This window comes from Pseudocercospora fijiensis (genome assembly GCF_000340215.1).
Source record: "Pseudocercospora fijiensis CIRAD86 unplaced genomic scaffold MYCFIscaffold_1, whole genome shotgun sequence".
NCBI classification, from domain to species: domain Eukaryota; kingdom Fungi; phylum Ascomycota; class Dothideomycetes; order Mycosphaerellales; family Mycosphaerellaceae; genus Pseudocercospora; species Pseudocercospora fijiensis.
Window position 1 is genome coordinate 9,559,337 of NW_006921532.1, and position 24,469 is coordinate 9,583,805.

General features: G+C 50.9%; 8 protein-coding genes across 8 annotated transcripts; 5 read left to right on the forward strand and 3 right to left on the reverse strand.

Annotated features, from left to right (window-relative positions):
* Positions 1-196: 196 nt before the first annotated feature.
* MYCFIDRAFT_86282 (uncharacterized protein) lies at positions 197-1,350 on the reverse strand. Its single transcript, XM_007922480.1, has 3 exons — positions 979-1,350; positions 391-922; positions 197-331 (listed from the first exon to the last, which is right to left on the reverse strand). The coding sequence occupies exons 1-3, from the start codon at positions 1,269-1,271 to the stop codon at positions 275-277; spliced, it is 882 nt and encodes a 293-aa protein (XP_007920671.1). The 5' UTR covers positions 1,272-1,350; the 3' UTR covers positions 197-274.
* Positions 1,351-1,514: 164 nt separating this feature from the next.
* MYCFIDRAFT_149869 (uncharacterized protein) lies at positions 1,515-3,157 on the forward strand (the record flags this gene model as incomplete). The annotated part of the gene is made up of 2 exons (XM_007923786.1): positions 1,515-1,847; positions 1,908-3,157. Coding segments are annotated over exons 1-2 (1,368 nt in total), but the record flags the coding sequence as incomplete, so codon positions are not given.
* Positions 3,158-7,876: 4,719 nt separating this feature from the next.
* On the forward strand, positions 7,877-8,507 carry MYCFIDRAFT_76626 (uncharacterized protein; the record flags this gene model as incomplete). The annotated part of the gene is made up of 3 exons (XM_007922289.1): positions 7,877-7,942; positions 8,008-8,187; positions 8,241-8,507. 3 exons carry the CDS (start codon positions 7,877-7,879, stop codon positions 8,505-8,507), a joined length of 513 nt encoding a protein of 170 aa, XP_007920480.1.
* Positions 8,508-9,129: 622 nt separating this feature from the next.
* On the forward strand, positions 9,130-11,798 carry MYCFIDRAFT_149872 (uncharacterized protein; the record flags this gene model as incomplete). The annotated part of the gene is made up of 1 exon (XM_007923787.1): positions 9,130-11,798. Exon 1 carries the CDS (start codon positions 9,159-9,161, stop codon positions 11,796-11,798), a length of 2,640 nt encoding a protein of 879 aa, XP_007921978.1. The 5' UTR covers positions 9,130-9,158.
* A 203-nt stretch (positions 11,799-12,001) lies between these two features.
* MYCFIDRAFT_86285 (uncharacterized protein) lies at positions 12,002-13,983 on the forward strand (the record flags this gene model as incomplete). The annotated part of the gene is made up of 2 exons (XM_007922481.1): positions 12,002-12,013; positions 12,418-13,983. The coding sequence occupies 2 exons, from the start codon at positions 12,002-12,004 to the stop codon at positions 13,807-13,809; spliced, it is 1,404 nt and encodes a 467-aa protein (XP_007920672.1). The 3' UTR covers positions 13,810-13,983.
* Positions 13,984-14,080: 97 nt separating this feature from the next.
* MYCFIDRAFT_48904 (uncharacterized protein) lies at positions 14,081-15,901 on the reverse strand. The gene is made up of 3 exons (XM_007921865.1): positions 15,806-15,901; positions 14,649-15,742; positions 14,081-14,455 (listed from the first exon to the last, which is right to left on the reverse strand). Exons 1-3 carry the CDS (start codon positions 15,877-15,879, stop codon positions 14,124-14,126), a joined length of 1,500 nt encoding a protein of 499 aa, XP_007920056.1. The 5' UTR covers positions 15,880-15,901; the 3' UTR covers positions 14,081-14,123.
* Positions 15,902-17,379: 1,478 nt separating this feature from the next.
* Positions 17,380-18,332, reverse strand: MYCFIDRAFT_55714 (uncharacterized protein). The gene is made up of 5 exons (XM_007921986.1): positions 18,184-18,332; positions 17,908-18,129; positions 17,749-17,856; positions 17,591-17,684; positions 17,380-17,538 (listed from the first exon to the last, which is right to left on the reverse strand). The coding sequence occupies exons 1-5, from the start codon at positions 18,234-18,236 to the stop codon at positions 17,503-17,505; spliced, it is 513 nt and encodes a 170-aa protein (XP_007920177.1). The 5' UTR covers positions 18,237-18,332; the 3' UTR covers positions 17,380-17,502.
* Positions 18,333-21,785: 3,453 nt separating this feature from the next.
* On the forward strand, positions 21,786-24,265 carry MYCFIDRAFT_48908 (uncharacterized protein). The gene is made up of 4 exons (XM_007921866.1): positions 21,786-22,605; positions 22,659-22,748; positions 23,055-23,211; positions 23,272-24,265. The coding sequence occupies exons 1-4, from the start codon at positions 21,998-22,000 to the stop codon at positions 24,232-24,234; spliced, it is 1,818 nt and encodes a 605-aa protein (XP_007920057.1). The 5' UTR covers positions 21,786-21,997; the 3' UTR covers positions 24,235-24,265.
* Positions 24,266-24,469: the final 204 nt, after the last annotated feature.

Below are 24,469 nucleotides of genomic sequence, written 5' to 3' on the forward strand. Positions count from 1 at the left end.
GGGAAAATATCAAAGAGCTGTCCTGAAAGGTAGGCTGTCGCCCTGGCCCATTGGTTCCGCGTTCCACAAGGGAAAGTATTCCGAATAGCGAAGAGAGCTTCGAGCAGTGGAGCCTTTGCGGTGGAGTGTCGAGAAACACAAACTTGCGGATGCTGACACACCAAGAGTGGCTGGAAGTGGATGAACAGATACATTTGGACTCGCTCCGAGCGTCTTTTTGATCTGTATGTACAGGTATATCTCTACAGTGCTCAGGATGCTGCAACAAAACTCACTACTTCTTCTTCTCTTCCTCCTTTGGTGGCTCCGGCTTCGGTGTGGGTAGTTTGAACTGTAAGTATATATCAGTATTGTGCGTATTTCACTCAGCTTCATGATATCCTTTCTCACCGTATCTGGCTTTCGGTCGTGTCCTGGTCCAACCTGTTCCCAAGCCGAAGTACCTCCCTCAAAGTTTCTGAATGCCTGTGTCAATTCTAACGGCTCCACCACTATTCGCTTCTTCTCCTCGTCGTATCTGATCTCAGTGTACCCCGTCAATGGAAAGTCCTTCCGCAGTGGATGTCCGTCGAAACCGTAATCTGTCATAATTCGTCGCAGGTCTGGGTGGTCCACGAAGAAGACTCCAAACAGATCGTAGACTTCTCGCTCGTACCAATTGGCGCCGTCGTATAAGCTCGTAATGGATGGTACAGGTGTGGCCTCATCGGCATAGGTCTTTACCCGAATTCGGGCATTGTGGCGGACGGAAAGCAGATTGTAAACAACCTCAAATCGCTGGTCTCGCGTGGGATAGTCAACGGCAGTAATGTCCGCCACCATTGTGAACTCGGCGGCTGTGTGGTATTTAAGGAAAGAGAAAGTCGGGATGACGCCGGATGGAGGGATGTAGATGGTCAATTCGTCCTTCCAGACCGAGAATCTGGGCAATGTTAGCATCATCGTGTATAGCAGTGATCATTGGCGAGGTAGACCTACTGCTGAATGTACTTGGGCAGACATGACATCAAGTATTGGCCGTATGCGTGCAGGCTTTGCGCCTTGTCCTGGTATTTGTCTGCCGGGTTGACAATGGGCGCCTCCAGCCTGCCCTGTGGATTCCGCTGAGCATGGCGCATGTTGGGCAGGTCGCCGATATTTCCTGCAAGCTCTTTGCCCCGGTATGCTGACATTGTGAATGCACGCGCCGCATTGGTGCTGCTCTGTCCGCTGCTTCTCGTCGCCTGCAGAGCTGCCCGTGCGGTGCGAGCAATTGCCGTGCGCGGCGCCATGGTAGATGTATGGGAGAGGGAGGGCGGAGAAGGGCGGTGTTGCTTGTCGGAGTTGCCAGAAACACGAGGCGTATTCGATTCCTCCCCAGAGCTCGCCTCCAGTACCTCGATGATAATCGATGTGAGCCAGTTGTGATTGGTGCGGATGTGGCTGCAGGCTCACTCCAGGTCACACGTGACGTTCCTACCTCGATATCCTCTCGCAGACCCGCGACTGCAAGTGCCAGCATTAACACCAGTCAACTCCCGTCGTCGAAACACTACCAAGACCACTCTCATCCGCCCCTGCCGACGACACTACCACCGCCCCATCTTCCTCACCACCGCACGTCAATCTGGCGCCGACCACGAGTGACCCTCCCCTCCCCTTGGTGTGCATTCTGCTTTGCGCCACAGTCTTTGGAGCTCTCTCTCTCCACGCGTCTTGACACCGCATCCGCACACATCATCGTCGCCATGTCGAGATCACTGCAGGATCAGTTCATCGATGATGACGAAGAGGAGACCTGCCCGCTCTGCGTCGAGGAGTTCGACCTCACCGACAAGGGTTTCAGACCGTGTCCCTGCGGCTACCAGGTACGTCACGCCTCGCTGCTGCGAGCATATCCATCTCTACATGCTAATACCTGAGCGCAGATATGTCAGTTCTGCTATCACAATGTCAAAAACAATATGAATGGCCTGTGTCCGGCTTGTCGACGGCCGTATCGAGACGAAGACATCGAGTACAAGGCCATCACCTCCGAAGAGACCGCTGCCCACAAAGCTCGCCAGGCCCAGAAGCAGAAGAAGACACAACAGCTATTGCAAAAGGAGAAGCAGAAAGCCGAGGCGGACAACCTCAGCCGCAAGCATCTGGCCGGAATGCGAGTGGTGCAAAAGAACTTGGTTTACGTGACCGGTCTCAGTCCCACCACCCAGGAGGACCTGCTATTGCAAACTTTACGCGGCGACCAGTATTTCGGACAGTACGGCAAAATAATCAAGATAGTGGTTAGCAAGGCCAAAGACCCCACGCATCCTCATTCGGTCGGCGTATATGTCACGTACGAACGGAAAGAGGACGCCGCAGCATGCATCGCAGCTGTAGATGGATCGAAGAATGGCGACCGGACACTGCGCGCGCAATTTGGTACTACAAAATATTGTTCGGCTTACCTACGAGGAGAGAATTGCACGAATCGAAACTGCATGTTCTTGCATGAACCCGGCGAGGCAAATGAAAGCTACTCGCGAGCTGATTTGTCAGTACTCAATGCCGGATCTTCGCAGACTGGCAGTGGGAGACCTCCACCTCCACAGTCGCAGCAACCCATGGCGTCCGCAGCGCAACCGATGTTACGGCAAGGAAGCAACGAGCAAGGAGAATCTTCAGAACGACCTGCGCTTCCATCCACGGCAAGCTGGGCTTCAAAACCACCACATCAAAGCCGCGCTGAGAGTCGCAGTACTAGCACTACATTGGAGAGTCCTGTGCCTGTGCATCCCGAGCCTGCGCCTGCACCTGCACCTGCGCCTGCTCAGCCAGAACCACAACCAGAGGCAGAATCTACATCCGCACCTGCGCCTGCAGTCGAGGAATCGGAAGTTGAGAGACCCCCCGAGCAACAAGCCATAGCGGAGCCGAAGAGGTCACAAGTTTCGCCGTTGACCCATCTTCTGCGGAATCTGAAGCTCGAGGACTTTAAGTTGGTCTGGTCGAATTCGTGTCTGTCGCAAGCGGATCAAGAAGTGATCAAGAATTACCCTCCACTCTTTGACGTGGTCGATGGCCCAAAGCGACGGTTGCGAAAGCAGCAGGAAGCCCAAGAAAAACTCCGGAAAGCACAAGAGGCCCAATCATTCCAGCAGCCTCCGGAAGCGGAACCTGAAGACAATCCCGAAATGAGCGGCAGCCTACAGCTCGGTGGCGAACCCGAAGAGCGCCAGAGCGAGCGTCAAGTACAGAGTGCCATTCACCCGCCGGGTCAAGAAGGTGCTCTCGACCAGCGCTTCCAGTATCCGGGAGCTGGCTCCAGCCCTGGAATTAGTGATCCTCGTCTTACGCCCCAACAACATCAGCAAATGCTGCTTCAGACACTGAAGCCTAATACATACGGATCGTCCAGCGCATTCAATTCCTCCTTCCCGCAGCAGACCAGCCAACAACCCTTAGGCCATCAACGCAATGTCTCTAGGTACTCCTTTGCGAACGATTCTTCATCGGCATCATCGGCGGTGAAGCCGGTCGCGAATCCCAAGCTGATGAACCAACAATCTTCGATGATGCCTCCGGCTAGCGGCAACCACTTTGGAACCCAGCACCAGCAACCACATGGGCAATTCTACACCAGCAACGTTCAAGGCCCGCCTCCAGGTCTCAAGACGACCGGCACTCCTCCAGTCAGCGGCAATCTTACATTTGGGCAGGGCCATGGCTTTGCAACTGGTGGACTACAGTACGGCGCAGGGTCGGCTCGCAGCCAGCAAGATACCTACTACAGAGATCTGATGCGTGGTCGTGATGGTACCACGGCCGGCGTGGATCCAAAGCGTGAGTTACTTTCCCATCCTAACACTTACTCTACCCACAATGCAACGTACGCGGCAGGCCAGGCAAATGCATTTCCAAACCCACCCTATTCACAGCTCGGCGCTTTCGGAGACGGCGAGAAGCAGCGCAAGAAGAAGGGCAAGAAGCACAGACACGCTAACACTTCCTCCTCTTCGGGAGGTGGTTTAGCGGACGTTTCAGACGCCGGTGCTCATAACATTCTCCAAGCAAGGCTTCATCAGGGCTCTGCAGGGTTTGGCGGAAATGCATTTGCTGGTCAGGCTGCGGGCGTTGCAAGTGGATCACTTTATGGCATGCATGGCGGCGGCGGCTACAATGGGCGATGGTAGATGCGGCGTTTTTGTTTTCTTGGCACGCACGCAGGCTTGCACATGTGGCGACGACCTGTCTTTGTTTTCGAAATTTTGCTTTAGCGACCGGCTTCGGCTGGCTTTCCTGCAAGGTGTTTACGGAGCCGGGAAAGACGCCTGGATCCATGCGCCCAAGCGCTGGACGCTATCCAGCGACGTCGATAATCGAGAAGCATTGGGCACAGCTCCATCATGAGAATGGTCTGCATGACTCACGCAGACCGGAAGTTTTGTTTTTGGATCAGAATCGGAATGGCGTTCCAGTCTGCTCACGTTTTGTACGTATGTTGCAGTCTGTTTCTAGTGGCTGATAGATTGACGAAAGATAGTGACATGGGCCTCAAAGCTGTTTCTCATACACTCACGTGCGCCACATGACAGATCTCCGCTGTACCTAGATATTAGCTTCAGTAGATTACCCTGCCGTCGTTGCCGCCGTCGCCATGCATGTCAAGAGGAGGATCAAATCGACACAATGACGAGACCGTGAATACTGATACGTGCTGCAGAAGATTCTGATTTCCCACCTCTACGATCACGCCAAGCCAGCATTGCTATCTCCCAGGACGAATCTCGCAGGTCGACTCCGCCAGTACCTCCTGGGTTTGAAGCTCAGCTTGCAAACGAGAGCCGACGTTCCACACCTTCCATCCCGCCTGGTCTGTCCAAACCTACTGCGCTGCCGGATCTTGAAGGCTCTTCGTCGCGACCGTCCAGTCGAGCCAGTCTGCGACAGCAAACATCTCAAGTCTTCCCTGTGGTACCGCTTCCGCGACCAGGAACGCCTGGTAGGATTGCCTCGTCCTCGAGGTTGGAGAAGCATGACAAGGAGAATGCAGCGCCAGAGACTCCCACGAAACCATCACGAGGAAACCCGACATCAGAGCTGAAGGTAGCAGGAAATGCGAGTCATGAAGAAGCCCCGAAGGAGAGCAGTGATGCTCAAGCGACCAAAGTTGAAGTGGACAAAGCTGCTGTACCGAAGCTATCTGGTACCAAAGGCCCAGAGCGCCCATCATCGAAGCAGACGAAAGCTCCGACGCCCACAGAAGCACAAGAGCCGGATAAGATTGTTAATTCAAAGAACGTCAAGGACAAGCAGTCGAAGACAGCCCATACCGATAGTAGCCATGCTGTTGTGGAAAGATCGGACATATCAGAGGTCGGTCAACTCGATACGCAGAAGCGTAAGCACCCTGGAAAGCTTGACATTGCAGCGGCAACCAGCAAAATCAACAAAATTGAGCAGGTTGCCGGCGCCTCGTCCGCTACAGCAAATGCGGGTCCGCCTAACAAGCCCCAGCGCAGCTTTTCGACGGTTTCGCAGACTTCAACATCTGCAAAGCCTCTAGACAGCCCTGTTGTTTCATCGCCGGCCATCAAGACCACTGCCCCAAGGACTTTACGCGTGGTGCAGACACCGAAGGCAGAGACTCCGCCACCTGTAGCTGCTCCAGCCATACCTGCCGTTGTTGGCCATCGCCTACCGTCTCGCCAACCTAGTGTGGCATCCATCAATCCCCCAGGCACTCCTTCGAGCGAGCCAATTTCGATGTCTGACAACATCTCCCTGACATCAACATCAGTATCACGCGCAAACTCGCCACCTCCTGCTGCTAGCAAAGTCGGGTCAGCTCCCGTGCGCGCCAAGACCAAGAATCAGCAGAAGAAAGAGCGTCAAGAGCGAGCTAAGGCGCTGGAAGAAGAGAAAGCGAAGCAGGAAGAGGCAGTGAAGCCATCCAGCAACGAGCCTGTAATCGAGGCTATCGTCAGCAGGAAGAAGAAAGAGAAAAAGGCCAAAGACATCAAGCCTCCCAAGGCTAAAGCTGCGGCTACTGCTACAGCCGATACCACTCCCACTGCAAGCAGGCCCGTCTCGCCGTCTGGTAAGGCTGCGAGCGAGGCACCCGCTAAGGCAGAAAGCCCTTTGCCGATTCCGAAGGAGGCCAAGCCAGCGACGCCCGTCAAAACCACAACACTTCCTGCTCCGCAACCTGCCAACCCTTCTCCGCCACCGACTCCAACGCTTGACCCAGCACAACTTTTGCGCGAGATCAAAGCTTCTGTGCCCCAAATGCAGAAGTGCATTGACAGCCTATTCCGCGTCTCCAGCAGCCAGCTGAACAGAACTCAGCAGCACACCGTTTCCCAAAAAGAGCTTCTTGCTCACTTCAAGCCCGACTTCAAGTATACTCCAACGAAAGAAGAAGTGGAGGCGTTGCTACAGGGTAGCGTTCCTGCTATTCACTACGGCGGCCAAGACGGACGCATCTACGACCGTGGCATGATCACCCCTGCCGGCGCGCACCTCAGAGCGCTGACTCAGGAAATTGAGCAACGATTCCTCGAGCTCGAGAAGGCGATTCGTGAGACTCCTGAGGAGCTGAGATTTAAGTCTTCCAAGCCGCAGAACGAGACTAAATTTGACGGACTCGATCTCGAGGCTCTCAGGCGTACATTTGAGAATGGCGCGCAGCGCGGTGCTTCTGCAATGGAGCAGATGGTTCAGGATGGTAGTCCCATGAAAAAGGGAGCATTTCTGGTGGACGAGGCCAGCAAATACATAAACGAGTTTGTCATGCCACCCGTCACGCCTCCGCCGCAAAGGCAGTCACAACAGCAGAGAGGTGCGGAAAAGGAGCACCAGCACGGCATCCACGCCAATTCTGCCACACCAAGCGCAGCGAGTATGAGCCTAGACCATCTCGAGCGACAAATCAGCGAGGCCAAGAGGGCCAATGAAGAGAGGGAGAATTCTTTAAAGAAGATGATCAAGAAAAACAAGAAGTTGCTCGGAGTCTCTTGAGAAGAGCATGTTGGAAAGGACTATACGATATCCACGATCGTTCCGATTGCATTGTTTAATTACTGCGAGGGGAAGGTCGTCACGATATCGTTGGAGTGACATTAGAGAGCAGGGCATAGCATTCTTCGCCATATGCAGAGCTCGACTTCGTGCATATATAGCATTGTCAAAGCATTGCAGAAACAGCGTCTTAACGGACAGCTACCTTCAAATAAACGCGGGTGTGAATTCATCCTCTCCTCCTATCTCTGGTGGTGAGCGCTTCCTGCACAACACGAGTTTCTGTAGCAGTTGCGTTTCTCACAATCGAAGCAACAATGACGACTCCTTCCTGCACAATGTCGCTCGAGGGACACTTCTTCCTCTGGCTCTTTGACATTGGGCTGCGACACAGATACATTGCCCATCTTCCATCTCTCTCTGCATCTTCATTTGTCGCATCCATCGTGATCGTCGTAGCATTTCCACGTCGACCGCATCCTCCCGCCGACATCCATACCCGACATCATACTTTCAAGCAGCCTTGGTATCCCTGATGCATCGTACATTGCACATGAGACTGCTTGCTGACTACAAACCAGCTTGTCGGTATCACGATGCCTCACGAAGCAGAGGAAGAATGGACGAACAGCATCTGCGGCGGCTGTTGCGGTGCTGAGAGCTGTCGATCTTGCGTACGAAGCCTTCCCCTATGGTTTTCCGGCACCCGGCTGATCTCTCGTAGCTTCTTTCCTGGTTCATTCCATGTTTCATTTACGGCCGGGTCAGCGACCGATTTGAGAGAACGGACAAACACGATGAGAACCCGTCGACACTCAATAAAGCCTGTTTGGAATACGAAGTGGCCAGCCATGTATGCTTGGGGTCTTGTGCAATTTTCATTCTGAGGCGCAGGATGCGCGAACAGTTTGGCGTTCGAGGCAATGGCTTTACGGATGGCCTGGCGTCTTTGTTCTGCAGTGTAAGTCACACCCACGCAGGTTTCGTCTTCAGAACAAGCTGATGCTAACCACGATTTCAATATAGCCCTGCACACTTGGACAGATGGAACGCGAGACAAAACATCGGAAAGGACATCCTCGCCCTACGCAAAGCATAGTCACAACTCCATATGGGCGAGATACCTCATCAATGGGTTCTGCCGTGCCGACTGCCCGGGGCTCAGAGGCTCATGAAGCACCATATGTCGCTCCTGCTGCCGCCATGGTATGTCCGTCGGGCGTGTGTTTTGAATGCCTTTGCTGACGCCATCTGTGAAGGCCTACACTCCTGCCAACCATCCTGCTGCTGCTCCAGCACCCGTTGCTGATTCAGCACTTGCGAAGCACCCGACAGCAGCTCCAGTTCCAGCCGACCTGACGCATAAGGAGAAAGTTGCGCCTCCGCCTGTCGTCGAGGCCAGTGATCCAGCAAAGGCTGCCTCGACGCATCCAGTAGATGCAGCTCCACCGATCGATGCAAACGCTCCTGTGAAGCCACCATCACCTCATGTTGAGAAGGTTGAGGTGGTTCCTGTTGCGCAGTAATCTGTTGGAGGCTCAGTGTCATGGAAACATTGTTCATCGCATGTGGTTGTCGCGCTTCTACGAAACCTGGTGTATTCTTTCTCCTGTCTCCGTCTTTAATAGCTAGGAGTTCCGATAATAGCATCCTGTACTTCCATCCACTGCTTTCACAAATGACTTGTCAGTCTCGACGTTACGTCTCTCCACACAATTGTGATGGCATTCGTGCCTTGAGAGAAGGCCATGTGCACTCTGGCGTTGTCACATCAGATCATTCAGATTCAGATGGTGGCATCAGTGAGACAGTTCTATGACCATGACCATGGTTCTGTCCACCCGCAGTCTGCGGCATCGGAGCGGGCGACGACGAGCTGAAAAGAGAGTGCACAGTCAGGAACAAGGAAAGACTGCTAGATGTAGAAGATGGCTTATGTGGATAGGAACAATGAAGTTCCAGGTGTAGTAGCAGCAGCAAAAAAAAATGCGCACTCCCACCTTGTTGGGATAGAATAGAATACCGACCCATGTTCTGCATCTTTTTGAAGGCAAAGCATATGCCTTAATCTTGCCCACGACTGAAATCTCCACTCGAAAACGACCTCCGGCTTTGCTGTTTCCCGGCCTCTCCGCCTGTTTCCTTGCTTCCGCATGTGAGCTTCCAGTTCACACACAATGCAGTCTCTTGCTCGGCCATTGGGCCGGCAACTCGCACGCCAGCGACGATATCTCGCCAGACAAGCTCTCACAGTCACAACCGGTACCGTCGCGCGACGACAATATGCCTCACACCGCTCCGACGACAAGTCTGCGCGATCAGCCGTCATCAGCGTGCTCAACAACATCGCTTCGAAGCGTGAGGTCCAGCAATACTTGGCACAGTTCACCTCCGTTTCCTCCCAGCAATTCGCCGTGATCAAGGTCGGCGGTGCGATTTTGACAGACTACATTGACGTACTATGCGCCTCCCTGCGAAATTTGAACCAAATGGGCCTGTACCCAGTCATTATCCACGGTGCAGGACCACAACTGAACAAGCTTTTGGAGGAAGCTGGTGTGGAGCCAAAGTACAACGAGGGCATTCGAATCACAGACGGAAAGACTTTGGGAATAGCGAGGAAGCTGTTCTTGCAGGAGAACTTGAAGCTGGTTGAGGCATTGGAGTCATGGGGTGTCAAGGCACGCCCGATAACATCTGGTGTGCTCATGGCCGACTACAAGGACAAGGACGTCTACCAATTCGTTGGTGAGGTCAATCAGGTCAATGCTGGCAGTATCAAGGCTGCCATTGCAGACGGCTACATCCCAGTCTTGACCTGCATGGCCGAGAGCGAAGAGGGCCAGGTCCTGAATGTCAACGCCGACAAGGCTGCTGCAGAGCTTGCCAAGGCTTTGGTGCCATTGAAGATCGTCTACCTATCTGAAAAGGGCGGTATCTACGATAAGGAGACTGGCAAGCTGATTGAAGCTATCAACTTGGACGAGGAGTACGACGTGTACATGAAGAAGCCATGGGTCATTCACGGCACTCGCAGCAAGATACGGGATATCAAGACGCTTCTGGACGAACTGCCTCGCAGCTCTAGCGTTGCCATCATTCATCCAGAGAGCTTAGAACGAGAACTCTTCACACACTCTGGAGCTGGAACGTTGATTCGACGTGGTACTAAGCTGCAACAAGCTGAGAATATGAAGCAATTTGGAGACATTGCGAAGCTCAAGCAGACCCTTGTGCGAGATCGCGCGGGACTTGATGCCGCGGGTGTCGTTGATCGCTACCTTGAGATCTTGGAATCCAGGCCATTCAAGGCATACTACGATGACAACATGGAGGCTCTGGCTATTGTGCTGCCACCGGACAACACACCAAATGCTTTAGCTCAGCTCGCGACTTTCACCATCACTAGAGGCGCATGGCTTTCCAACATCGCAGACAATGTCTTTCAGAATGTCAAGCGAGACTTCCCGAAATTGGCGTGGACCGTGAAGCAGGACGACGAGAATCTTACCTGGTTTAGCGAAAAGGCTGATGGTTCCATTGCTCGTGGTGGCGAAGTCCTATTCTGGTACGGAATTGACAGCCCGGATGAGGTTCGTGAGCTCATGAGCGAGTTCGTTAAGCACGGCCGCAAAATGTTTGGCGATACCAATCTGGAGTCACATATCCACCGAGCGAACTCGACTGCTCAGCGTATTCGAGCCAACGCGGCCAACCTTGCAAGCAACCGCCGAGCTTTCAGCACCAGCACACGGCCTGCCGCACGCGTGTCGACCAATGGTCTGCAACAAGTGAGAACTTACACTACCAATCCCAACCCACCTCTGGGCATCAAAAACCGAGAGAAGGACTATCCATCCAAAGTTGCCATCATTGGCGCCCGTGGCTATACTGGACAGGCCCTCATCGATCTTTTGAACAAGCACCCTAACTTCGAACTCTGCCACGTCTCTTCCCGCGAACTCGCAGGCAAGGAGCTCAAGGGCTACGACAAGAAGAAGATTATTTACGAGAATCTTTCGCCAGAAGACATTCGCAAAATGGCTGAAAAGAAGGCAATCGACTGCTGGATCATGGCCCTTCCCAATGGTGTCTGCAAGCCGTATGTCGATGCAATCGATGAGTCGGGTCACACTGATGCCGTAATTGTCGATCTTTCTGCCGACTACAGATTCAACTCGGACTGGGTATATGGTCTCCCAGAATTGGTGCAAAGGAGCAAGATTGCTTCGGCCACCCGCATCGCCAACCCAGGTTGCTATGCTACCGCCGCACAACTGGGCATCGCACCTTTGGTACCTTATCTTCCTCCATTTCCAGCTCAGCCAACAGTCTTTGGTGTTTCCGGATACTCTGGAGCAGGCACCAAGCCTTCGCCAAAGAACGATGTCAACGTCCTCACCAACAACCTCATCGCATACTCGCTCACAGATCACATTCACGAGCGCGAGATCTCGGCTCAATTGGGGACCGAGGTTGCCTTCATCCCTCACGTCGCCGTCTGGTTCCAGGGCATTCATCACACCATCTCGATTCCTCTTGCAGAGAAGATGGCCAGCCGTGATGTTCGACAAGTCTACCAGGACCGATACGACAAGGAGAAATTGATCAAGATTAGCGGCGAATCTCCCCAGGTCAAGCACATCGCAGGCAAACACGGCGTGGAGATTGGAGGCTTCGCTGTTCACTCCAGTGGCAAGCGAGTCGTCATCAATGCGACGATTGACAACCTTCTCAAGGGCGCTGCCACTCAATGCCTGCAGAATATGAACTTGGCACTGGGCTACAGCGAGTATGAAGGCATTCCACTTGACTGAAAGGTCTAGATGTAGATGAAATTTGTTACCATCCTGGCTTGGTGCAAGAGCTCGCGGCGACATGAAACTCGCATCTAGAGGTGATCGATGCGTCCAACGATACCATTCAAGCTGTGCTTGCGGCTGTGTTGAAAAGTGAGCATTGAGACTTTGCGATAGAAGAGGTCAGGCGACTATGTACCATCCTGTAGATGCCATTCAGCATGGATAGATCCGTATGTAGCTCAGGCCGGCGTCCATGGGCGAAGGGCAATGCCAACGTCGATTCACCTTGGCATGCAGGCCTCTTCCCCGAAATCACGTGGCTGAGTTTAGTGCGGCGGCTCTCGGCTCTCCCGAAAAGCTTCCTGGCGTGCGGCATATGAAATGATGCAAAGAGCAGTCTGCTTGATCAGACAATTCATGTATAATGTGAAGCAGGCAGCAAGTCATGAGCACTCTTCATGGCTTCCGCGCGCCCTCACAGAATCTGCTTCTCTTCTTGCGATGTCAGCTGGAAATCCAGGCTTCACCATGCTCGTTGAATGCTCCCCATCGATTCGTGTCGACAAAGTCGCATAGAACGAGAAACACGATCGCAGCCTCTCGACAATGCTGTTCCTGTCCCCGTCCCTCGCAGCTCGCTCCACAATCGTTCACGAACCACGACAGAATAGCGCAAAGATCAAGCGCTTTCAGTACCAATTCAACTAAGCGCGAGACATTCTGGCGCAAACTCCGCCAACCACGCAATTCTCCCAAACGATCGCCTTCAGACGAGCTGCCCGCTCTGTCCGGCTTCTTAGACGACACTGCAGGTCTCGGTGGACGCATCATCAAGCCCAGCAATGAACTCAAACTGCGATGTACAGAGTTCGACGAGAACGGGAACGTGACGCTGGTCAATGGCGAGTTCCGCAAGAGCGAGTTGATCCAGAAATATTCTCTCCTACCACGAGATTTGCGGAAGATTGATAGCAGTGTTCTGCCTCACATCCTGGTCAGACCGTCAGCCATATTGATCAACCTGCTACATCTACGATGTCTGATCAAGCATAATCGCGTCCTGGTTTTCGATGTCTATGGCTCGACGGATTCTTATGCGCAGAGTCTGTTCATGTATGACTTGGAAGGGAAATTGAGGCAGAAGCAACAAAGTTCTGGCGCAGCTGGAAACTTGCCCTATGAGTTTCGAGCTTTGGAGGCCGTTCTGATTAGCGTGACGAGTGGTCTCGAAAGCGAATTCGAGGGCGTCAGAGATCCTGTCGTCAGAGTCCTGAGAGAATTGGAAGAAGATATTGATCGCGATAAATTGCGATACCTCTTGATTTACTCCAAGAAACTCGGCACTTTCGAACAAAAAGCTCGACTCGTCCGAGACGCCATCGATGATCTCCTTGAAGCAGACGACGACCTCGCATCCATGTACCTCACCGAAAAAGCCGAAGGCACAGAACGCGAAGACGACAACCACGAAGAAGTCGAACTCCTCCTCGAATCCTACCACAAGGTCGCCGACGAGATCGTCCAAGTTTCCTCCAACTTAGTCTCAGCAATTCGAAACACAGAAGAAATCGTGCGAGCCATCCTCGACGCAAACCGCAATTCCCTCATGCTTCTAGACCTAAAATTCAGCATCGGAACCCTAGGGATCAGCGCAGGAATGTTCGTCGCTGCCCTCTACGGCATGAATTTGGAAAACTTCATCGAAGAATCGAATTACGGATTCTTCGGAATCTCAGGCCTTTGCACAGGCCTCAGTGTCGTGGCGTGCATGTACTGTTTCAAGAAATTGAGGAAAGTTCAGAGGATTAGTATGTTTGGGGATTCAGGGATTAAGAAGAATGCTTTGCCTGCTCTGCCGAAACGTGCTGGGAATACTGGTGGTGATTGGGAACAACGTGGAGAGAGTCTTGCTGAGACTGTGGCGGGGATCAAAAGGGCTGATAGATTGAAGCTTTGGAGGCAGGCTATGGAGGACAGTCAGGGCAAGGGAAATAGGATGCCGGTGCCTTTCGGGCCCTTGAGATGATTTATGCATACTGTTCCGACACGAGGGTTCTGCGTCGTCTCTACTCTGTTTTTTTGGGTCTTTCAATGGGTTAGCGGGCATAGCGATGGCGTTGAATGGTGAAGAGGAAGCGGTGTAGACTATGTAGCACATTTAGATCGCATGATCTGCAAAGAGCAGGACATTGTACTTGGGAAGTCACCTCAGATATACGACATTTATCCCACGAAGATTCCAAGCATACGTCAAGCGACCTAGTAAGATCAAGAAGGATCTGAAAGAGCTCAGAGTTCAGGAAAGATATTCTCGTTTCGTAATGATCCATAACATTTCTATCATTGATCATCTTCATCAGTCGTGCCATCTCTCGCATCGAATTTCATAAAGCTCTCCGGATCTTCTGGCTCCATGATGCGCTGCCATGCACTCTTCACATCCGCCAAGATGTCATCGTCAAAGGCAAGATCCGCAGGCAGAGACTTGAGTGCAATGATGTGATCTTCATCATTTGTTTGCGTATTCGGAGGATAGCGCTGCTCCCAATGCATGCTCCAGACGACTTGCAGGTCTTGAAGATCTCCAATGCTGTCTAGAACCGCATCTACTGCTTGTCGCAATCTCGGGATTCCGATATCGCTTGATTGAGCGACATACCCATAGAGCACACCTGTGAATACGAGTCAGCATTCATTTTGGTAATGCAAGATGCTGAACAAAAGGCGACGTTGGACGAAGTATCAGGTTGTCAGAGAATTTTCTCGTCAATGCGTTTCAGGCAATGTAGATAAGTATTCGTTTCGGTTTGATCATCATTTCGTGGGAGGGCGCAGAAGCTGGGGTCAGAGAAGGTGTATACGTACACTGATCTGCAGGGCATTCGCCAGAGTCTCCGGAATGTGCGAAAATGTGCACTGGGGGCTCGTCGCTGTTTGCCGAAGGGATTAGTATCACAGCGCCAACAGGTGACACGCCACCCTCGGAAGTGGGTGGAAACAGGCTTGGAAGTGGCGAAGAGACAATCGAAATGCTCCTCGACATGACTGGAGTAGTCGTAGAGTCATGCTGTGCGGGATTCGCAGCACCGCAGAGCTCTGGACTTGTGCCAACAAGCCACTGAGCAGTAATCTTCTCTCCGCCCGTGAGTTCAAGTCGCGAGCCTGAGTCTGTTGTTTGCACTTCTTTTAAGCCTTTGCCCAAAACGTAGACGCCGCCGCCTACAGCGCCAGCCCTGCATGCAACTTGGCCGACTTCTGCAAGTCCACCCCATTTCGGTAAGACAGCTGGAAAACCTGGTCCAAACACGCCTATGCTTCGGAGATGTCGACTTATCCGCGGAAGAGTAAATTGGACCGTCGTACTTTCGCTGGGGTGTGGGCTGAGCGCCAAAGCCAGGATTGGCGGATGGTACGCGGGCGGCAGGCCAAATTTCTGCTCCAAGAAATCTGTGAATGGCGATGACCGCTCGGTATCCCAGATATCCAGCTGCTGCTCGTAATCGGCAACGAAGCGCAGAAACTTCATTAACGCCCGCTTCGCCTTCAAGTCAAGAGATGCATCCTGGAAGATGTCTTCTCGACCACCGGGCACTCGTGTAAGCCGTGCTTGCGAAGCAGAGCCATCCGGTGGTACATTTACGATGAACCAAGATGCTACGGCTTGAAAGTCAAGCTGAGTGTGAGTTTGTGAGGCGACGACGGCGGACAACAGTTCCGAGCGGCAGTATAGCAGCTGCGGTGCTAGAGCCAGCGAATACGCGCGAGACGCTTTCAGCTTGTCCTTCGCGAGCAGCTTGCGGACAATTGCACTGCCAAAAACGGGCCCAGCCCCAGTCGGGCTGGCTTTATATTTTTCTGACCATTCGAGCGCTTCCTGAAGGCTCAGAGCTGCTTCGTCACCGCCGTAATACTCGTTGCGGTCGATATGGAGGATTTTCTTGCCGGACCGCGACAGAGCTCTTCAGATCGGCCTTGCGTTAGTTAGCCTGAGAAAGGTATGATGCCCGTCCATTTGTACGTACAGCGCGAGGAGTGATTGTGGCAAGCCAGTGCCAGAGATCACCACATCCCAACTGCTGTCCTCGAGCGTGTCCATCGCGAATAAAGTCGTCTCACATGATGTGCTGGGAGATGTAAGCAAGAGCAAGTGAGCTGGCAAGCTGCAGCGAAGCGAAGCAGGAAAGCCAAATTTGATGCCAAGCATGGTCATAGCGTCGCAACTTCTTCTCCAGCTCAGCGGTCTCTGCATTTCGACTCTCTCTTCATCATCGCGCTCAACAACGAAACGATCTGTCTGTGGCGTTGAGTCTATACCAGAGCCCTTCACTGTGGCTCTGCGAGCGCGATAGACCAAAACACGTGCTTGTATCTCCTGCCCGGAGGCTTTGCCATGGAAGGAACAGGTCGGAAGTTACGAACATACCTGGAAGCATACTCACGATGCTTCCACAATGCATCCGCTGCCATTTGCACGGATCTGTCAGAATTTGCCCGAGCTCGAATGAGGTTTCTGCAGGCAGCCATAGGCAGAATGTAGGCCGTTAAAATGCTGCAGTGTCTGCTTGCAGAATCACCTCAGACTTTTCTACCATCAGCTAAACCGAACCATATACACCAGATATGAGCAAGCTGAGCAGATTGGACATTGGCTACACCAGTATATGTATATCTTGAAGCACATTCTATTCAGCATCCAGCATGGAAAGCGGCCAGAGCCATCTAGTAGCCCAGCAAGTCCGCCGCAGTGACTCCGATGAGCTTACGAGCATGGTGGTATGACCACACCAGTGCAGTAAGCATTCATATTCGTGGCTAAAGTTTTGCAGAACAGTGAGCCCGCCAAAAGACTTGTCTCGCCTTCATCAGATCGTGTTCCAAGGCACAGTCTCATCTGGCACTCTCCTTACAAATGCTCGCAACGCAACGCAGCTGATGACCGACGAGCTTGGCAGGCATACGGCGAATGCCTCCGCTCGCCGTCTTGCTAGTGTAGAGCGAAAGATCTCAGATGTGGTGAAGAGTGCTGCGCAGCTTGACTTGAGCGTTGGTAGAGTCACCTTTGAAGGAGCAAAGCGAGGTGAGTGCAGGCAGATCATCGTCTCCGCCGTTCGCCTGAGGCGCGAGGCTTCGCAAGCTGGTATGGAGGTCCAGGCAAGTGTTGCAAAACAGGCCAAAAAGAAGACTTGATTTGAGTGTCACTCTCAAGCTGCGCTTGGGCAACGCAACGAAGCTCGGCTCCAGCTCTACTTGGATGGCATCGAAGTTGGGAAGCATTGCAATTAGATCTAGAAAATCATCTCCTGAACTCACCGTCTGCTGCCTTCACTTCTTTGTGCCGACTTTGAAAGTCCTTAGCACTCCGACAACCCATGGGGTTTATGTGTTTGAGATTACCATCAGACCACTCAAAGTCGATCATCAATTTGGAGCGCTTTAGTGATGTGGAGGCGCGAATGTCGCTCGTTGGCCCACCAGCTCATACCATCGTTTAAGATTGTCCCCCGGTGGCTGTCACCTATTCGCGTAAAGGGCACTGATAAGAATCTACAGTGGACAACTGAAGGCATGGAAATGAGAGGAAAGGACTGCGGTCGTGGAAGTCACGCCTTTAAGAATTGGACATTGTCTCTCCAAGATCTTTTGGTGATTGTACCTACTCAATTTCCTTGCTCTATTTGGCATCTATGCCACCTGGGCAGAGGTGAACCAGTGTTCGTATCTACAATTTCGACAGGACTGCCTCTACTCCAGATACCTGTTACGATAGTCAGTATAATGATCAGAAGTTCCAGCTCATGGTATCTTACTGTGACCTTGCCTGGTCCACTCTCGGCTTCGGCATAGCTGATTGTGCCATCTTTCTCGATGACCATGGCCCATCGTCCATTCCTGTCCCCAACCCTGGAAGCGGAATGATTAGCGACCAGATACCATTAATGATTGGCTCCGTTCTGCTATCTCTCACCCAGCATCCCAGCCATAATTCTTGGAGAAGAAAGATTTCGTGTCGCTCATGAACAGTATATCATGGTCCGGAGTGACTTTGTTCACCTTGCCCCATGCATTCATCACGCTGCCATCGATCAGCAAGGATCCACAAACTTGGTGAGCAGATGTTTCTTACAAGACATCATTACTGGCAATGAATACCACGAGATCCACGCCCTTGGCCTTCAGTTCATCGAGGCTTTTGATATATGGCGGAAGATGATATGCTTGGCAGCCAGGAGTGAAGGCACCGGGCACCGAGACCAGCACAACTTTCTTGCCGGCGAACTCTTTAGACGCATTGTATGTCTGTGGAAGACCACAGACAGTAGGATCTGGGTCGGTAATTGGCGCCCAGCTTTCTCACTATCAGTATGGACTCATTCGAAGAAGCCATTCGATTGGGACCTACTCGAACTTGACGTCGTCTGGGAACTTGTCGCCGACCTTCAATGGCTTCGACATGCTGGTTGCGGAATGGAATGAGGGTGTTTGAAAGTAGGGGATTGATCTCTTTGGGCTTGCAGGTTACACAAATGAAGACTTTTGTACAGCCGACCAAGATGTGACTGTTTGATGCGGTTGAATAACGCTGACAGCCCCGCGGAGACTGGCGAGATGTTGGGGCTCCAATGCCGCTCACGACGAACTCAAAGTTTTGGCACTCAGTGTTTGGTGCCTTAACGTTACGCGAAGTTGAACGTGTAGAGTATCTATATATCAGCAACTCCAGGGGTGGCACGGACGTGGCACGGGCCAGTCGGAGTTGCTAGCAACTCTAGCCCTACTAAGCCCCGCTAAACCTTATACAAATCGTAGTCTTAGCAAACCTATATCTCTACTGTTCCTAAATTCCTCCTATATTTCCTATTCTATATCGCCTATATTATATAACGGCTACTAACGTCTACTAATATAGACGTATCTATACCTAGCGACGTCGCCGACCTTAAGAAGCTTCGATAGCGCGTTTTTACCCTCGAAGAGGATATTAAGACGGATATAGAAGGCTAGAGACTAATATAGCGCCTATATAGCAATTAATATACTAAAAGGTCGACTAAGAAGCATAGCAAACCTAACCTAGAAACAGGACTATACTATAACAAAGTGTATTACTATTGTATAGAGAAATAGCGCCGTAATAAGCTTAATCGAGAAGTAGTAGGTATTATAGATAGACGAGTCTTTAAACTACTAGAAGAAGAGTGTTAGATTAGCTTTATTGTCGAGATTAAATACCGCTAGAATGTAGCTACTAGAAGGGTTAGTATTCGTCGCTATATAACTACTAATATATACACCTATAACCTAGACCTTCTTAATAGCCGGAAAGTGTATTAACTAGTTAAAGATAAGGTTAAGAAGCAAATAGATAACTCGCCGCAGGCGAGAAGGACTTATAATGCGATTAATAGCTAATATAGTAGCAATCTCGGTGTCCCTTATCTAGATATTAGTTTACTATATAATGCCGCTAAGTACTCGCCCTATTACAATCGAGATAAGCGCTTTACGACGACGGACGAGCGAGGCGATATAGAGCTTCAATTATAGGGCATTATTACAGTAGCAAAAGAGTACGGTTTGCATTGCCAATCCTTTAGCGTACTAACTAAGGATAGTATTAGAAGAGGCGTTATATAGGCTTTAGAAGAGGGCATTTAGCTATTAAAGAAGTATAGCAAATTAGTGCTTTTAGACGATATATACGAGGTTAACTAACTCGACTAGAAGTTGTTTAATATCTACATTTCTAACGACAACATATACTAGCGACTAGTTGCTTACGCACTCCTTAAAAGCAAGCATAGTCCGGTCTATACATAGGCATTATATCATCTAGCTTCTTAGGCTAACTATAGTAAACCTAGTAGCTAGTTATTGCTATATACGGTTACTAATAACTCGGCTTTAGAACAGATAGCAATACAACAGATATTTCTATAGTATAGGACCTATCTCTATATAAGACACTTACTCTAGACTATCCGCCGTAAATTTCTACTTAAAGGACTATATAAGAAGGTCTACGAGAAGCTAGTATAGGTGTCGTTGCACGCAGAGACTAAACAAGAGGTTATAGATAGAGTATAACAAGCTATTAACGCTCTGCCGCGAGGCAAGAACGACGAGTTATACTCGTATCTGTTACGAGAATAGTCTATCGAATACGCTTAGATATAGACGGTTAGAGAACGGAGGAACAACCCCCTATTAATGCGGGTAAGAAGGCTATATTGTCCTTTTCTAACTAATTTCACTAACCTTCGTTGTTTAGGCGCGTACTACTAATCCAGTCGAAGCGTACTACGCGGATTTTAAGAGTAATACAAGGTCTATTAAGGCTAACTTCTCGCTCGCCGGCACCCTTATATATACCCTTAATATCGATAAGAGATAGAATAATAACGCGAAGAAGGAGGCGGCGAAGGATAATATACTCTATATCTTTACTAGACTACAAGGCTCTTATAAGCGCTTCTATAAACTGCTATACTGCCTTTAAACGGCTATTACTAAGCAATATCGACTAGCTTAGAAGAGGGCTAATTCAGGTCTTCTAAACTAGATACGATATTAACTACAACTCGATAACTAACTCCCTAACATGTGCTAGTACTTCTTCTAGAAGCAGTAGTACTAACCGTGTCGCTATATTTAGTACGATCGAGAGATTCTAGGCGATAGTATAACCGCGAAGTAGGTAGATTGCTATATTAACCGTTTCTTCGACCCTAAAGGCTTTAATAGTAATATTAACTCGCCGAAGACTTATAGCGAGTAGCTCGTAGACGATAATAACCCTATCGAAGACGATAATAACGAGGAAGTTAATAGTATTACTAGTACTATATCGAAGGACCGCTACCTTCTAATTCGCAGTCTTATCGAGAACATTACTTACGACTACTATTAGAAGGTTAAGAAGGTAGAAATAGTAGTGCCGGCGCACCTACTATTAACCTACCGAGACGACATTACTAAGCAGTATTATACTAAATATATGCGCCTCTCGGCGGCGGTAGAGCTATTATAATAGCTCTAGCAATATTAATAGCGATACGAAGACAGCACCTTGTTTACTATCTAATAGGCGTAGGTTAATATAGGCATAGGCGCCTTACTATCGATTAGTCGCATTTAAGAGATAGTCTACCTATAGTAATAACCTTACTACCTATAACGACCGCCGCTAGTAAGGGACCTATTTACGCTAGGCGCAGCGACTTAACGCGTACTAGAGTACACGGCGACTAGTCTCTATACTAATTAGTATAGAAACAGTTACTACTATCCTCCGCCGTCGTTCTAGCTACCTCCGCCGTCGTAATTTAAGCCTACGTAGGTTACTAACTCGGTACTTTAGAATACGTACTACGTAGGCGACGGCACCTATCGATATAGTATATCTTCCTTAAACGACGGTAGTTTAATAGACGTTATACGCTAAGTCCTTTACTAATAGTGCCTTCTATTTGCGCCTACTATATCGAGCGGTCTTCGCTATTTAATAGTCGTCGCGAATATACCGACACCGTAGCCGTTAGACCTGCGACAACATATACTATAATAGTCGCTACTAATCGATATATTACAACTTAGTAACTAATAGGCATGCGTATTTATTAACAACTAGCGATTCTTACTAGAAGACTAGCAGCGGCTATTTAATAGCAGGACTTTTAGTAGTAATCTATATAATAGAGGCAATAGCGGCGGCGGCAATAGACAATAAGGTAAGAGTAAGTAGATATACCTCGGATTTAGCGCAACGGCTATACTATACGTTAACTTTAGCTTTATTAAGTTATCGCTAGCGACCTTCGAAATTACTATATTCCTAAAGCCCTTTCGAATTTGAAGCACATTTCAACCAATTTCATTAGGGGAGTTGCTAGCAACTCGAAGTGGGGGGTGGGACCGGGGTAAAAGTGGGTCAAGCCAATCAGCGCGAGTTGCTGATATACAGACACCCGTTGACGGACTTGCCATGAAAAGACAACAGCGAGGAGGAAAGAGCAGTTGCGCGACCATCGCATTATTGAGTTCACGAAACACCTGACACGGTATTCAGGGTCGTACGACTTGCAGCACAGCACAGCACAGACGCTGGTCAACGCTTCAATAATCTTTTCTCACACCTTTTCCCAGCTCCTCTCCTCTCCATCCGCTCCCCAGCGAGCACACCTTTCGCATCGCAGGTCACGTTACTGGCGGCCTCAATGGACGCGCTGCTTCGCGTCATGCCGGACGCAAAAATCATTGCGACGGTGAGCTGTCTCGCAATCGCGTACATCGCATACCTGCTTCTCCGCCCAGATCCTGAAGCTGCGGTGGGATTTTCTGTGCCGGCACCTTTGCCCTGCACGCCGGGATGGAAGGGCAACGTGCTGGCTGAGCCGTCCATCAAGGTGCCTGGCTCTACTGCTATACAAGCCTACTGTCCTGCCACTGGAGAGTATTTGGGCCTTGTTAATCCCTCAACTCCGGATCGAATTGATCGAATCATCTCACGCGCGGCCGATGCTCAGAAGTCATGGAGTCAAACCACTTTTGCTCAACGCAGACAAGTCTTGAAGACTCTCCTCAAGTTCATACTCGATAACCAGGAGCCTATCATTCGCGCTGCTTGTCTGGACAGTGGAAAGACGCGTGTTGATGCCCTTTTCGGCGAAGTTCTGGTCACTGCAGAACGGCTCAAATGGACTATCGACCATGGAGAGAAAGCTCTTCTTCCAGACACGCGACCTACGAACCTTTTGATGCTCTACAAGCGCAATGAGGTCCGCTATGAACCATTGGGCGTCGTGGCCGCATGTGTGAGCTGGAAGTATGCTTTGCCGTCTTACATTGTGCTGCCCTAGGGTGCTAACAAAGTTATAGCTACCCTCTGCATAATTTGATGGGACCTGTCATCTCTGCCTTGTTCTCTGGCAACGCAATCGTTGTAAAGAACAGCGAGCAGACTGCTTGGTGAGTCAAGTGAAGGCGAAGAACCTTCTCAAGTTGGCTTTGGATCTTGGATCAAGGCAAGCAGGGTCTTCACACTACCTTCTGCCTTGTTGATCAACATTTGTCTCGAAAATAGATGCTGTTGCTCCATGGTCGAAGACTGAGACTGGCCCATGGTGTCTGAGATGGCAAGCCTAGCTGCTGTCACTCGGCAGAGTCATGCCTTGCACCCTTCGAGGTCAAGGCGTTTTCGTACCGAGGGTCGATGCATTGCGATGGATCGCTTGACTGTACGACGTGTGCTAACGCTTTCGCCCTTGGGTTTAGGTCGTCCGTATACTTTGTCGACATTGCTCGTGCCGCTCTCCACGCTTGCGGTTTCGATCCAAATTTAGTCAACGCGATCTCGTGCTGGCCACAGGCGGCCGCGTATCTTACATCGCATCCAGGCATAAGCCATCTCACATTCATTGGAAGCAGGCCGGTAAGATCAAGCAGAAACAAGAGATCGCATAGTTGCTGACACTGTCTCCTTTCTCTCCAGGTCGCACACGAGATTGCAAAGAGTGCGTCTAAGGTCCTCACGCCGCTGTGCATCGAGTTAGGTGGAAAGGACGCTGCCATCGTCCTCGATCATCCGAATGGCGACGGACTTGCCGCAGGAGAAATGGAGAGGATCGCAAGCATCATCATGAGGGGTGTCTTCCAATCAGCTGGCCAAAATTGTATTGGTATTGAGCGTGTCGTCGCCATGCCCACAGCGTACAGGACACTCGTCAAAATGCTCGAGCCCCGAATCAAAGCACTGCGGCTGGGGAGTGATCTTGACCCTGACAGATCTCCTTCGGATGCTGTCGATGTTGGGGCCTTGATCTCTCCCGCGTCTTTCGAACGCCTCGAGCGTCTGGTGGCGGAAGCACGGGCGCAAGGAGCAAGCTTACTGGCCGGCGGGCATCGACACCTTCACGATCGTCATCCACATGGGCACTACTTCGCGCCTACGTTACTGGTCGACGTAACACCAGAAATGAGGATCGCGCAGGAGGAGCTGTTTGCCCCCATATGCGTTCTGATGCTCGCAGGGGATGTCAAGGACGTTGTCCGTATTACGAACAGTACTGAATATGGCCTGGGGTGTTCAATCTTCGGGCCTACTTCGACTTCAGGAGCACGCGGCAACTTAGCGCACGTGCTGAGTTCAGTCAGATGTGGCATGGCGGCGGTGAATGATTTTGCGGCATACTACATGGTCCAACTGCCGTTCGGCGGTGTGAAACAATCTGGTTATGGACGCTTTGCAGGATCCGAAGGCCTACGGTCTCTTTGCAATGCCAAATCGGTCTGCGTGGATAGGTTTCCAGCACTGATCAAGACGGCCATTCCGGCCAGTCTAGATTATCCCATGAAGCCTAATGCGTGGCATGTTGCACGCGGAGTGGTCGAGGTGGGATACGGGGAGAGCATTCGTCGCCAAGTGGAGGGTATCCGGAAGCTCGCAGGATTCTAATAAGCGGGTGATCTCATGCTGTAACAAGTCAGCACTGCAGTTTGATAATGGCCACCACGAAACACCCTCGCCCATTATGTCGGGGCTACCGCGGCAAGGGCGTGAGCCTGTGAGGTTGGATGATGTACATCACCTGGCTGAAGAATGCATCCAAATCATGATTTAGCCACAGCCGAAATCGAAGGCTGACACCCTGGATCCTCCATTTGCTTGTGAATGTTCACCATCCAATTAT